This window comes from Gadus macrocephalus, chromosome 23, assembly GCF_031168955.1.
Source record: "Gadus macrocephalus chromosome 23, ASM3116895v1".
NCBI classification, from domain to species: Eukaryota; Metazoa; Chordata; class Actinopteri; order Gadiformes; family Gadidae; genus Gadus; species Gadus macrocephalus.
This window is the reverse complement of record NC_082404.1, coordinates 17,943,284-17,956,315: the sequence shown is the minus strand read 5'-3', so window position 1 is coordinate 17,956,315 and position 13,032 is coordinate 17,943,284. Positions and strand designations below refer to the sequence as shown.

General features: G+C 47.7%; 1 protein-coding gene across 1 annotated transcript in view; it reads left to right on the top strand.

The window, feature by feature from the left end:
• The window catches only part of LOC132452518 (cadherin-18-like), a 67,538-nt gene that overhangs the window by 38,836 nt on the left and 15,670 nt on the right, over positions 1-13,032 (top strand). The window contains 2 exon segments of the mRNA XM_060045182.1: positions 8,457-8,624; positions 11,436-11,623. Coding sequence (XP_059901165.1) covers positions 8,457-8,624; positions 11,436-11,623 — 356 coding nt within the window.

The window sequence follows — 13,032 nt, the reverse complement described above, 5'->3', positions numbered from 1 at the left end:
ACTTTTTCCGACTCAAGTATCCAGCAATCGACGGCACTTATACACTACTTAAATACACATCAATTTATATGATGTTTATACATTGACTCTCCATATTTTCCATCCCCACTGTGGGATCACGAGATAAAAAGAAATGCTGAAGAATCTGGTCTGATGGTGACGTAATTCTCCCTCCATAACTTCCAACGCAGACACGCATATACATGCTGACGCACAGCACACACAGATAATCACACACACACACACACACACACACACACACACACACACACACACACACACACCACACACACACACACACACACACACACACACACACACACACAACCCCCAGTCCCCTTTGCTTCTAAAGTAGGCTAATTTCTCTGCTGATCTGGATTTCAAAGGGTTTGACGGAAGGAAGGAGCCGGACAGATGGAAACGTCTGCAGAGTTCACAGATCCAGTCCCCCCCCCCTCCTCCCCTCCCCCCCCTCCCCCTCCATCTTGGATCAATGGAAAATAACTGGCACTTTGTCAGTCAATCAGTAGACTTCCCAACTGCCAAAGTGCTCTAACCTTGTAGCTGGTCGGTAATTAAAAAAACAGTAATTAATGGACGATCGTCTGAGCGTGACTCGACTGTCAGAAGAGAGGAACTCAGAACAGCTGTCAGTTAACCGCCGAAGCGGACGCGGTTATTGTCCATCCATCAACGCGCGGTCGATAAGAGAGGGAACCAGCACGTTAATGGTATTAGGGGAGAAAACGCGAGTAGTGTTTCTTCTGGGCGAGACGCTAGATGCTAGTTTGTGCTGATACCAGACGCATCAGGAGAAGAGAAAAGAAAAAAAAAAATCCCTTCATTTCCTCAGGCGAAAGAAGGAAGAGTGCTTTAGTAATCTTCCTTAATCCTCTTTGTTCACCCAGGAGATTGTACTGCTTCAGAAGTTTTCCACCCAGACAAAGAGGTGGAAAGTATGATTGCATCAACTCAAATAGACGTGTGTGTGTGTGTGTGTGTGTGTGTGTGTGTGTGTGTGTGTGTGTGTGTGTGTGTGTGTGTGTGGTGTGTGTGTGTGTGTGTGTGTGTGTGTGTGTGTGTGTGGAGGGGGGCAGTGGGGGGGTGAAGAAAAGGCTAACCAACTCGCTGACAAATACATTCAGGGTTCATTGCAGTCAGCACTCTCTCAATTATTTTCTAAATGAAGAGGTGTTTCCAAGGAGACGGCAACAGGGAGGCTTGGGGTGAAACGAGGGGGGGGGGGGGGGGGGGGGGGAGGGGGGTGGTGAGGGAGTGAACGTCAGTTTGATATTTGTGTCAAACTTGTTCAATGCAGGTTTTTTTTTCGTACATTTTCCAAGTACGAAAACACCTTGGGCGTATAGTTTTAAGTGATATATTGGAGCGGGGAAATTGCTTTTGGTGACGAATTCAAAGATTTGCTTATCGTTTGTACAATTTTTGTAACGTGTTCTTCATCTACACACTTTCACTTCGGAGCCAACAAGTTTCTGGATTATATTAACGGTATGATTTATATAATCCAGCCTGTCACAGCTGACTATGCATGCACGTACAGCACATACACAAACGCACACCCACATGTGCACACTCACACATTCACTCACTCACTGACTGACACATAGACTCACTCACACACTCACTCAAACATGCATGCCTGCACACACACACACACACACAGACACACACACACACACACACACACACACACACACACGCGCGCAGCGCGCGAGCAATATAGTACATGACACGAAAAATACATGATTTCCACATAACACATAAATCTGTAAGTCACCCTACACACACCCACCGCCCAGATAATTACAAACTCTGTGTCCCTTTAACTCAACAACAGAGAAACCTCACATGTTTCATATCAATCACACAGAACTCTTCCCCCGCCGCCTTTAGTAGCTAGCTAGCAAGGCGCGACCGAGAGTGAGTGGGTCGGGGTGGGGGGGTGGGGGGGGGTTTGCTGTGCTTTTTGAGTAATGATCTGTAATAACGGCACGCGAAAGGTCACCCCATCCGTCTTGGTATTGTGTTTTTAATGAAAAGTACGGGCGTCTGTCAACAGCGTGTTTCTGGTGGAGCAGTGGGTTAAGTAACGCTTAAACTCTAGTTAGCGATCGGAGTCACCGAGAAGAAACCGTGTTGTGAACAAGGAAGGACCTTAATGCTCAGAATTATATTTTTATATTTTTATCGGATGGGAAGCTAACTCTATAATATGTGCTAATGAGTGTGTTATGGTATATTGTGTTTTGTGGCACGTTTGTGCCTATTCCAACTTTCTGTCTTCAATATTTAATTCTGAATGTGCCTAATGTCCTGTACTTCTGCTTTGGCACCCGCGTTCACCATCTGGACTAATAAACATCACATTTAATCTTAAATTATTGAAGAGAACAAAAGGACATAGACGTTAATTAACTTTTTTCACAACCCACTACCACGATAGAAACGATTGATGTGCAGACCAAATAAATACGAAGGGAATCACACGGCTCCAGCCCGTGTGAGTATGATTTGGCAACGAAACGCTCGGTGACAGCCAACAAGCCGACGGCGGTTTGAACACAGCGGGGGACGGCGGAGCGGTCATCAGCAGCGACAGCTGACCCCACAGCCGTCTCCAAAGCCCTCGCGTTGACCCCCCTGTTTTGAAGTCCTGGAACACAGAACAACACAATCAAGACAATGGAAGGAGAGCTCCTTGAAGATTGAGAGGCTGAGTGGAGCTCACGCCGTCTGACATCCACGAAAAACAAAAAAACGACGTAACCTTTATTGATACAGACGGACGACACCCTCCCACTGACGTTGCTCCTGATGCAACCTGCAACCCGTAACGTTTCCCTTCCCGCTACCTCAATTCTCCCTCCTTTCTTCTTCTCTCTTGTTCCTTTCTTTCCGCCGCATAAGAGTTCTAACTTAAACAACATTTCTCCAAAGCGGGCTGGGCAGGCCCCGCTTCCCGCCGTTTCCTCTCCTCTGTAACGTTAGCGGTAAGCGGCGGGAGTGAGCGTCCGGACGCCACAGCTCTCTTGGCACCCATCTCATGGTCAGAGTGTTTACCTTGATATTCTGAGGAGCTTGGCAGTTCATAACCCGCCAGGGCTAGTCTTTATTTGCCCTGATATATCTCTCTTTATCGCTCTTCCTCCCTCACTCCACCCTCCCTCCCTCTCTCTGTCTCTCTCCTTGAGACCTCCCTCTCCCTCCCATTCTATCACCCTCCCTAACTCTCTCTCTCCCTCCCTCCTTCGCTCTGTGTCTCTGCCTTGCCTTGAGTTCTCCTCTCTCTTTATTTCTCTCTCTCTCCCTCTGTCTCTCATTGCCTTGAGATCTCTCTCCCTCTCCCCTCTCTCTCTCTCTCTCTCTTTCCCTCTCCCCCTCTCACGTTCTCTCTCTCCCTCTCTCTCCCTCACTGTCTCTCTCTCTCCCCTTGCCTTGATATCTCCCAGGACGCACAACAGACAGTTCCATCTCCTCTTGGTTAGTGCTAGGTGGTGGTCACACATCGTAGATCACAGACGTTTAAAGATCCCTGTGGGCGAGGCAAGGTCGGCCTGCATCTGCCAAGCCAAGGCAACCATAGAGTGCAGTTGCTGATATGGTCGTGTATTCTCACGAATCCGACTTTAGATTAATAATATGTAGTGTGAGAGCAAATGGAGTTCAGAACGTGGTTAAAGGGGCAGTTTCGCTTTATTTTGCGTTGTGTTTTGTTTTCGATATTTCTGGTTAATTAAGACGGGGATGTGTAAGTGGGCGATTGGCTATTAACAGGTGAGACCAGGAACTAGCTTTTAGCCTAGCGCTAGTCAACTGAAAAAAAAGCTTAAACTGAAAAAAAGCTTAAACTGAAAAAATAGTCTGTTAAGGTTTCAATTCAACAACCGTTTGGAGCGGCCATTGAAGAAAAACACTGTGAAATCCCCTTTAAGCCTCCTCTACCCATATTAAGTTATCTTCTTTATAATATCTCTGTGGAAAAACAGTAAACAAGGTGTAACTCCACCCCCTAACATTTTTGGGGGTTTACAGCCCAGGCTCTGCCTGGGTCCCCCCCAGAAATTCTGCTCTAATCTTGCTGGATCCAAGATTAGCGGCCGTGTAGTAATAATAACCATGGCATTTAAGGTCTAGCTTTACTTTTGAATGGAGATTATAGATTTTGTCAAGGAAGAGATCCCAGGGCAATATCAAGGGCTTAGTAAATGTAATGACAAAGGACTGAAAGGTTGGCTCGTTCCCACTCACCGAGGGGACCAGTGGTGGGAATGATATTGGACTCCCGCTCCTTGTTTCCCAACGCTCGGAAAGGTTACGTACCTTGGATGGCACGAGATCAAGCGGAGAAGGACTCAGGAAAGGATGAATCTTGAGCGATGAGATAAAGTTTGGCCTTTCCTTTTTGTGAGGGTACATCTTTCCCGGTTACCACTGGCTGTTATCCAAAGGGCCTTACTGGGAGTGTTGGGGACTATTTATTGGGGCAGTGTGCAGGGAGTTGAGCCGACCGTCCGACCGCAGACGTCTAGGGTTCAAACCTGGATACTTTCAGCTGCGAGTCAAAGCGAACACCTGCCGCCAGCCAAGGGCAGATGATTTGCCATATGGCAGGCAACACATTAAAACAATTGCCTGGCGGGGTTTTATATAATAGTAAAAGTCATCCACCTCATCCCATAATCATTTCGCTCTATAAATGCTCCCACCCATTTCCCATTTTAAAACCCTCCAACTTTAGAAGCTAATGTTGGACCCACGAACGCCACCCATCAGAATCTCATCCTCACAGAGGCGACGTTCGCTTATCTCTTCAGCATGCCGTTGTGGTCCATCCTCCAGGAGCGAGTCAGGAGCCGGCGTGGGGAGGCCCAGCTGGTGGCGTTCCGCTCGGGCGGCTCTCGGGCCGAGTCCGGCGTGGTTACGGGGGGGGGGGGGGGATGTGGAGGTCAGACGCCGGCTCCGCCCGCCGGAGATCCTCTGGACGTTCCTCTCGCCCGCCTCGCTCCCTGAACCACTTTACTTTTTAATGATTATTCCGCCCGAGGAGAGTGGATTAACTTATGCCTTTTTAGACGTGTGAAAAAAATGAGAAGGGAAAGAGAGAAAGGGAGGCAGGACACCAAAAGGCTTCTGCTATTGTGTAGCAGATGGTTGGCTTTTGTGGAGGAGTCACTCAAATGGATTGACTTACTGGGTGTGTAACTCAGAGTACCTGGTAGAGCGGGCTTGTTTTGATGAGTCCCATTATGTCTCACTGTGGCTGGCTGCCCTCGAATCCTGAGAAGACACACATCGACACACACGCCGTACACAGACACATTGGTCGCCTGGCCGTCGCGTTGGTGTTGTTGAATCGATCGGGCTCTGGCACTGACCACTGTCGAGATGACACGCTATTCCGGTTGCCGGGGATTACAACAAGTGTAATTAATTCAATGAATTCAAACAAATCTCGCCTTTGAAACGTGTCGCATGCTCGGCTAATGTACGCGTAGTGTAGGCCGACCGCCCGACCGCGTCGTCGGCGTGGTATATATCGGGTTGTTTGTGTTCGATGTTACATGGGAACAATAGACGATGGGTTTCAGCGCATTGCATAAGATTCCCCGCCTACTGCTTTTTTTTTTGGGTCTTCAAAGCCCGAGGGACTTTGTCACACATCCCTCATGGTTCAGAGTGATTTAATTGCGCCGTTGTTTTTCGCCGTTGTCGTCATTTGGGCTTCTATAGTTTCTGGAGGCAAACATCCTTCCGTGGAAAAAAACTAAGTGGCGCTTCAAATCGAAAACATCTCTCACTGCGACTTCTGTTGTCCATTAGCGGCTGCGCAGATGCTTTCTCTAATCTCATCCCCGATGACTGTTATTACCGATAACAAATAGAGAGGGAGGCGCAAAACACCAGGGCCAGGTCCATTTCCCCTCACTGATCAGTCACTGACTCTCTCCGGCCAGATCTCATTGTGGCCCGAGCGAGGGGGCCCACGCCGGTGGGGTTCACAAGTTCACCGGGACAAAAGTGCACCGGACTGCTGGGGGCTATAACCCCAGGGGAGGGGAGGGGTTGGGGGAGGGGGGGGGGGGTACACTGAGACCTGGGTGAGGGGAACACATTCGATTAGAGAGTAATTGGATGTGGCCCTCTGAGATTAGGGGGAAATGGCTTCCTTTTATGTGTGAGTCAAAGTGAGTGAAACAAAAGAGGAGCATTGTGTGTGCGATGACTTCTTGCACGCAAACACGCATACACACAGACATACACAGTACAAGAGGAGTGGGTACTACACACACACACACACGCACAAACAAACGCACACACACAAATACACCCGCAAATAAGCAAGCAATACAGTATGACAGGGTGTTATATATCTAGATTATATATACACACACACACGTACACAAACACACACACACGCACAGACACACACACCCACACGCACACAAAGGTAATGCCGAGTGTGCGAGTAAATCTGCTTCATCTTACAAAACCAACATCTCACCCATTGCTCTTAAACGGTCGGACACCTCAAACAAAAAGCCCCCATGCCCCCCCCCCCCCCCCCCCCGCTGTTCCCCTTACCCCCCCCCCAGCCCCGCGACCTCACGGCTGTGTGTTCACCATATACCGCCGGTCGTAAAGGTGATTGAGCCGCACTGTAGAAAGTTGCTTTCTGCGAAGGCGCCAAGGTTGCATAGTCATTTGAAACGCAGTGAAAACTAAGCAAGGGGCTAACCTTGACAAGGGAGGGGGGGGGGGGGGGGCCAGGCCTCAGAGTCGTGCTCCCCGGGTCCACGGCTGTTTTTAGGACGGGTAAATCATCGCATTTGCACAGCATGTGACATCGGGCGCGGAATTGGTAATGAAAAACAACATTACACGTGACGTGTTTATGAATTCTCTTTATTTATGCCGTCCATCCCTCTTCCATCTATCTATCTATCGGTTGTATATTCTGTCTAGCTCTCTTTCTATCTCTCTACCTATCCATGTATCTGTATCTCTCATCTTTTTATGGTTATTTATGGTCACGTGGCCTGCCTATCTGCTCTACCTATCTATATGCACTATCTAGCCATCTATTTATCAGACGATCCGTCAATCAGTTTTGTCGCTCTACCAGCCTAATCAATTATTCAGGATTTAAATAATTCACTTTTATCATGTACTTTTATCAAGGCACGTTTCTCTCTCCCCCTCTCTCTCCCCCTCTCCATGCACCCCTCATTTAATTAGGCACCAGTCAGCGCGACATCAGAGAGGGAGAGAGAGATAATCAATTCTAACCAGGGCTGTCACAGTCCCCCCTGTCTCCCTCCACACCCCTCACCCTCTCATCTCCCTCACCCCCGCCCCTCAGCCTCTCACCTCCCCTCAGCCCCTCCACCCCCCCCCCCCTGACCCCCCTCACCACCCCCCCTCCCCTCACCCCTTTCACTCTTAGTTCATTTATTTGCTTACTGTCGTACCTTCTGCTGTTTCTGTTTATCTGTCAACAGGACAATGCACAAAATATTATTCAAGGTTTTGCAGAAAATCATGACTGATGTACTGCATGTAGGGTTTAGCTTTAGCTCCCAAATTGGCCTTGATCAAAGACTAATTAGCCATGATCAAAGACTAATTAGTGTGCCCTTTTCCTGGTCACGGATCTCGACTGCCGAGACAAAGGATCGTCGTTCCAAGAAAGATGATTGTTTCTATAAAAACACAGTGTGACACGAAAGTACCATCTTATCTTATCGGCCCTCCCCTCCCACTCCCCCTCCCCCCTCTTCACCCTCCCACCCTCCTCACCCTCTCAGTTCACCACCCTCCCCTCCCTCTCACCCTCCCCCCTCCTCACCCTCTCAATTCACCACCCTCGCCTCCCTCTCAGCCTCCCCCTCCCCCTCCCTCTCACCCTCCCCTCCTCACCCTCTCAGTTCACCATCGTCCCCCTCCCTCTCCCCCTCCCCCTCCCCCTCCCCCTCCCCTCCTCACCCTCTCAGTTCACCACCGTCCCCCTTCCTCTCCCCCTCCCCCTCCCCCTCCCCTCCTCACCCTCTCAGTTCACCACCCTCCCCTCCCTCTCACCCTCCCCCCTCCTCACCCTCTCAATTCACCACCCTCGCCTCCCTCTCAGCCTCCCCCTCCCTCTCACCCTCCCCTCCTCACCCTTCCAGTTCACCACCCTCCCCTCCCTCTCACCCTCCCCTCCTCACCCTCTCAGTTCACCACCCTCCCCTCCCTCTCACACTCTCACTCACCCACCCCTCACCCTTTTTCACTCTTATTTTGTACTTCTTGAATTTCAAACCTCCTCCTCTCCTACGCCTTCTGCTGTGACAAACACATCGCCTGTCCGGGTCGACCATTTTATTAATATCTGTGCTCCCCTCCCTCCTCCCTCTCTCCCCCCTCTCCCCGCCCCCCCCGCCCCCCCCCCCCCGCAGGGATCATCCGCACGGCGCTGAACAACATGGACCGCGAGGCGCGGGAGCACTACGCCGTGGTCATCCAGGCCAAGGACATGGCGGGCCAGGTGGGGGGGCTGTCGGGCTCCACCACCATCAACATCACGCTGTCCGACGTCAACGACAACCCGCCCAAGTTCCCGCAGAGTGAGTCGCGAGCGACCGGTTTGCAAGGGTGTTTTTGTGGCTAGCACTCGCGTCGGAGGTGACACGCGGATAATCAGCGTTCATTAGCGCACTTTGAGGTAAAAGGACGGTTTTTAAATGTTGTCACGCATATACTCCAAGCCAAAGATTTCTCACCGTTATTATAATATAATGAAATGTAAAATAAATAAAAAGCGTAGGCGGTTTGCGTGTACCTTTTGTGATTAGCGCTAGAGTCGGAGTTGGCGTGTGCGCCGTGTGTTCGGCTTTCATTAGCGTACCTTAAGGTAAAAGAACGGTTTTAAATGATGACACGCATATTCCTAGCCCCCTTCTCTGTGATTTTTCACTGTTATAATTAAGATATTATGATTGTACATATGTAATAACGATAATAGCTACTGGTTATTTGGTTGTTCTGGAATCGTTGGTCAAGAAGAACCAGGATGCCGTGCTCTCTGAGCACCAGACCCCGTGATGGAAGCTCTCCTGGAGGTTTTAACGAGGGCCATGTATCAGGCTTTGTCCCCTGTATTATTTATTACCAACTTTAGTCCAGAGTGAAGCACAGGTACGGCGATATTGACATTTACATCCATCGATCGGGCAGACTACTTTTCCCCTCTTTGTCCTGAGCACATTTCACGTGGCTGTTGAACAATGAGACGGTGGATCGATGCCGCGGAGAACAACCGCTCCTGCACAATGTAAGGCGCGGTGTCTTTTCTTATTCAGAGCCCGTTCCCGCTCCGTCTGTCCGTTCCTGAAAGGAGAATCTCGTTTAAATGTTGTTGCCTTCTATTCCCCGCTTAGTTCCCCTGAACCCCCCCCACTTCTCCCGGGCCGTCTGAGGCTGTGAGGTTAGGCGGTCAACGTCTCGACGAATCCAGGCTGGACGCAGACCAGCCGGGCCCTTTGAGGCGTTAAACTTTGAGGAATGGAGCGGGGCTATACGTGGGCAGCATGTGACTCAGGGGGGGGTCGAGCGGCTTGGCTGGTGACCGGAAGGTCGCTAGTTCGAACCCCCGGCTCCTCCTAGCCGAGTGTCGGAGGTGTCCCTGAGCAAGACGCCTCACCCTGAATGCTCCGGACGAGTCGGCTGTCGTCCTGCGTGGTTGACACCACCGCCGGTGTGTGAACGTGTGCATGAAAGGGGTGAATGTTAGGCAGTATTGTAAAGCGCTTTGAGTAGCCACTGGTTAGCAAGCGCTGTATAAATGCAGAACATTTATAGAAATAGTCGTGATTGTGAACTTTTCACCGGCCCAAGGGACGGTAAAGTAGACAGTGATAGGATCTCAGTGAACGCTTCTGATGAGTCACTCTGGGTTTATATCTAAATCCCGAAACCAATGAATACAAAAAAAACTTTTTTTTTAATCCTAAAATACCGATGTGAGAAAGCGAAAATGGTTTAAGTGAATGTATGAATATATAATTTGAAGGAAGTCAAATGAAAACCGTGTTATCGTGTTATCATGAGTGGTTTTCACAATGATGCCAACTGAATGGCCCAAGTGATACAAACAGTATTCATGATAACATTTCTTCTATTCTATTCTTTCTTCTTATTCAGTCGTATCGTTTAGTTTTTGATCTAAAAAGGGTTTCAGTCTCTGTTTACTTTCTCAATATAAGGATTGCTATTGTGCTTATTTTTGTATGTTTAGTTTTTCCAAAACTCTGACACAAACTATGGAAAACATTTGGTCGATCTGGTTCGTAATAAAAGTCTTTCATGAGATTATAAATGTTAATCTGTGTGGGGTTTGAGGTCGCACTGCAATGCAGACCGCTTTGAACCAGACAGCCCCTTTTCTGGAAATATCAACCCCAGAGTTTGATCTCTTTCATTGTACAGCTATAAAACCCGGAGGAGAATTTAACGTCAATCACCTTAACGGAAATCCTTATTAATGGTTCCCCTTGGAGCCACTGGGTGTCCGACTCAAAGCGCTTAGCTAAGCTTCTTCTCCCGCAGAACAGTAAAACAATGCTTTGGAACAGATCACCTTTGTTTTAAATCGCTTTTTTAATGGATCCACAGTAATGTGCTGTAAAGGGCCTTGGGTACCTTGAGAAGTGTCCTCGAAAAATCAAACTGCTATTATTATTATTATGAAGTGTTTTGGGACCTTCTTTTATCCGAAGGGACAGGCTAAAGATAAAGACATTGGGAATCAAACACAGAAAATGTCTGGATTCCGAACACTACTAAAATATTGATGGTTATATTATCTGTAATAGTGGTATTTGTAGCAGGAGTAGTAGTAGGTCTAGATATATCAACGTTAGTAATTAATGCAAGGATTGCATCCATTAGTTAACTGATACCTCCTCAAATGTCATCATAACCTAATGCAATGTCCATTATTCATTACCCACCACCAATATGCATTTACATAACATATTACCTTTTTGGGCTGTTTTTTAAAAAAAATACGACTCACTGTTGACAAATTATTAAAAAATTAATAAATCAGTACAAGCCTATCTTATGGTACGAACATCGGTATCGACTTATCGTGTCAGTTTTAACATCGGTACCGACCTATCTAACGCTTGAACATTGGTATCGACCTATCGTAATGAGTGAACATCGGTATCAACCTATAGTATTGTTTGCACATCTGTATCGACCTATCGTTTTTGTTTGAACATTTGTATCGACCTATCGTATCGTTTGAGCATTGGTATCAACCTATCGTATCATTTGAACATCGGTATCGACCTATATAGCCAATAGCGTGGCCAATAGGACACCCTGTGTCGGCCAACCAGCAGCTAACCCCGAGCGCTTGGCCTCCCCAGAGAACTACCACCAGTACGTGCCCGAGTCGGCCCCGGTGGGGAAGCCGGTGGCGAAGATCAAGGCCAACGACGAGGACCTGGGGGTGAATGCCGAGATCAAGTACACCATCATCAACTCAGAGGGCGCCAACACCTTCTCCATCGCCACCGACCGGGACAGCCGGGAGGGCGTCGTCAGCCTCAAGAAGGTAAACAACAACAACATCGCAAACAAACAAACAACAAACCCATTGTGTTGTCGCTGACGTGCGTGTTATTCCGGTGCTGTTATTGCGTGTTTTATGTACTTTTTTGTTTTTTGTGTCGTTATCTTTGTTCCTAGGGGGTTCGAGTGTGACATATTAAATGATAATAAACAAATTATTAAAAGGAGAGCAAAAAAACAATGACAAGTTTGCGGTAATGAAAAGAACCCAGAGCCATGCTGGACGTGAGTTAGTTTCAGTCTCCGCGTCTTGTCTTGTTTATATTCTCGATGTCTCTTGTTTCCTTGAGGGATAGTCGTCGTATTAATTATCTATTTATTGTATTCTGCTAAAGCCGCCAAAATCCCCACTCTGGACCCAGCTAAATTAAATCAATGCATCTGCCAAATGCCAATGCATTCCGACGCGCTGGTGATCTGCTAATAACACCGGCACCGAATGCAGATTTGTTTTTATTCATTCTCGATCATCTGTACTTAATTAGGTTCTTCTATCATATTAATTAATTTACCCAAATTCATATACTCACACAGTGATGGGTGGGCCTATCATTAGTCATAAATGAAAATGCATTTGAAAAGGGAAATGCAATTAAGGACGAGTAACAAGAGGGAACAAATCATAAGGGTATTTGCTGGATTTGATTGTCCGAATCTCAGCCAATGATGGCAGACGTTGCATGAGGCCTTAACCCCAACAGCTCTTTAATGACACTCACTGTCGCTTTGGATCAAGGTGTCTGCTAAATAAATAAATAGTAAGTGGGTGTAGGATAGTGCAGTGGTAAGTGGTTATGGGTTTGAAGCCCATCTAAAGGCATTCCTGAGCAGGATGTCTGACCCCATAGCTGCCATGACGTTAAGTAAAACAAAGTTGTCTCTTTGGGGAACAGAAAAGTGTCTGCAGCTGAACCACTCGGCATAGGCGAGAAAAGTAATATCTTAAACCTGTACGTTTTGGTTTTATCTTCATATTCCAAACACATTAAACCGTTGCGGTAAAAAGTGACATCTCAACCTTTTTCGTCATTTTTCCCGTCCAACCTCTCGTCTTCACCAAATACTTCAATACAATGTGCACTTTCCACTTAACATGTGAATGAAGAATTCATTCTGTATTGAAGGTCATTTTAGCGTGAACTGTTTTGTAACCCTTAGGCTCTTACATCTACGCCCCTTTGGCATGGCATTGGAATCTGTGTGATTCTTTCTCTATGTACGTTTGTTAGACATACAATAAATGTCATTCTTTTAGTATTGCATTTTTTTATATTCAATGGGCTGCTGTGAACCTCTCATGCATGGGACGACCTTAACTTCTTTTCATCCGCAGCCGCTAAACTAAAGGCTTGTACATCTATGCCCCTATGGCACGGTTATCCAATCGATGTG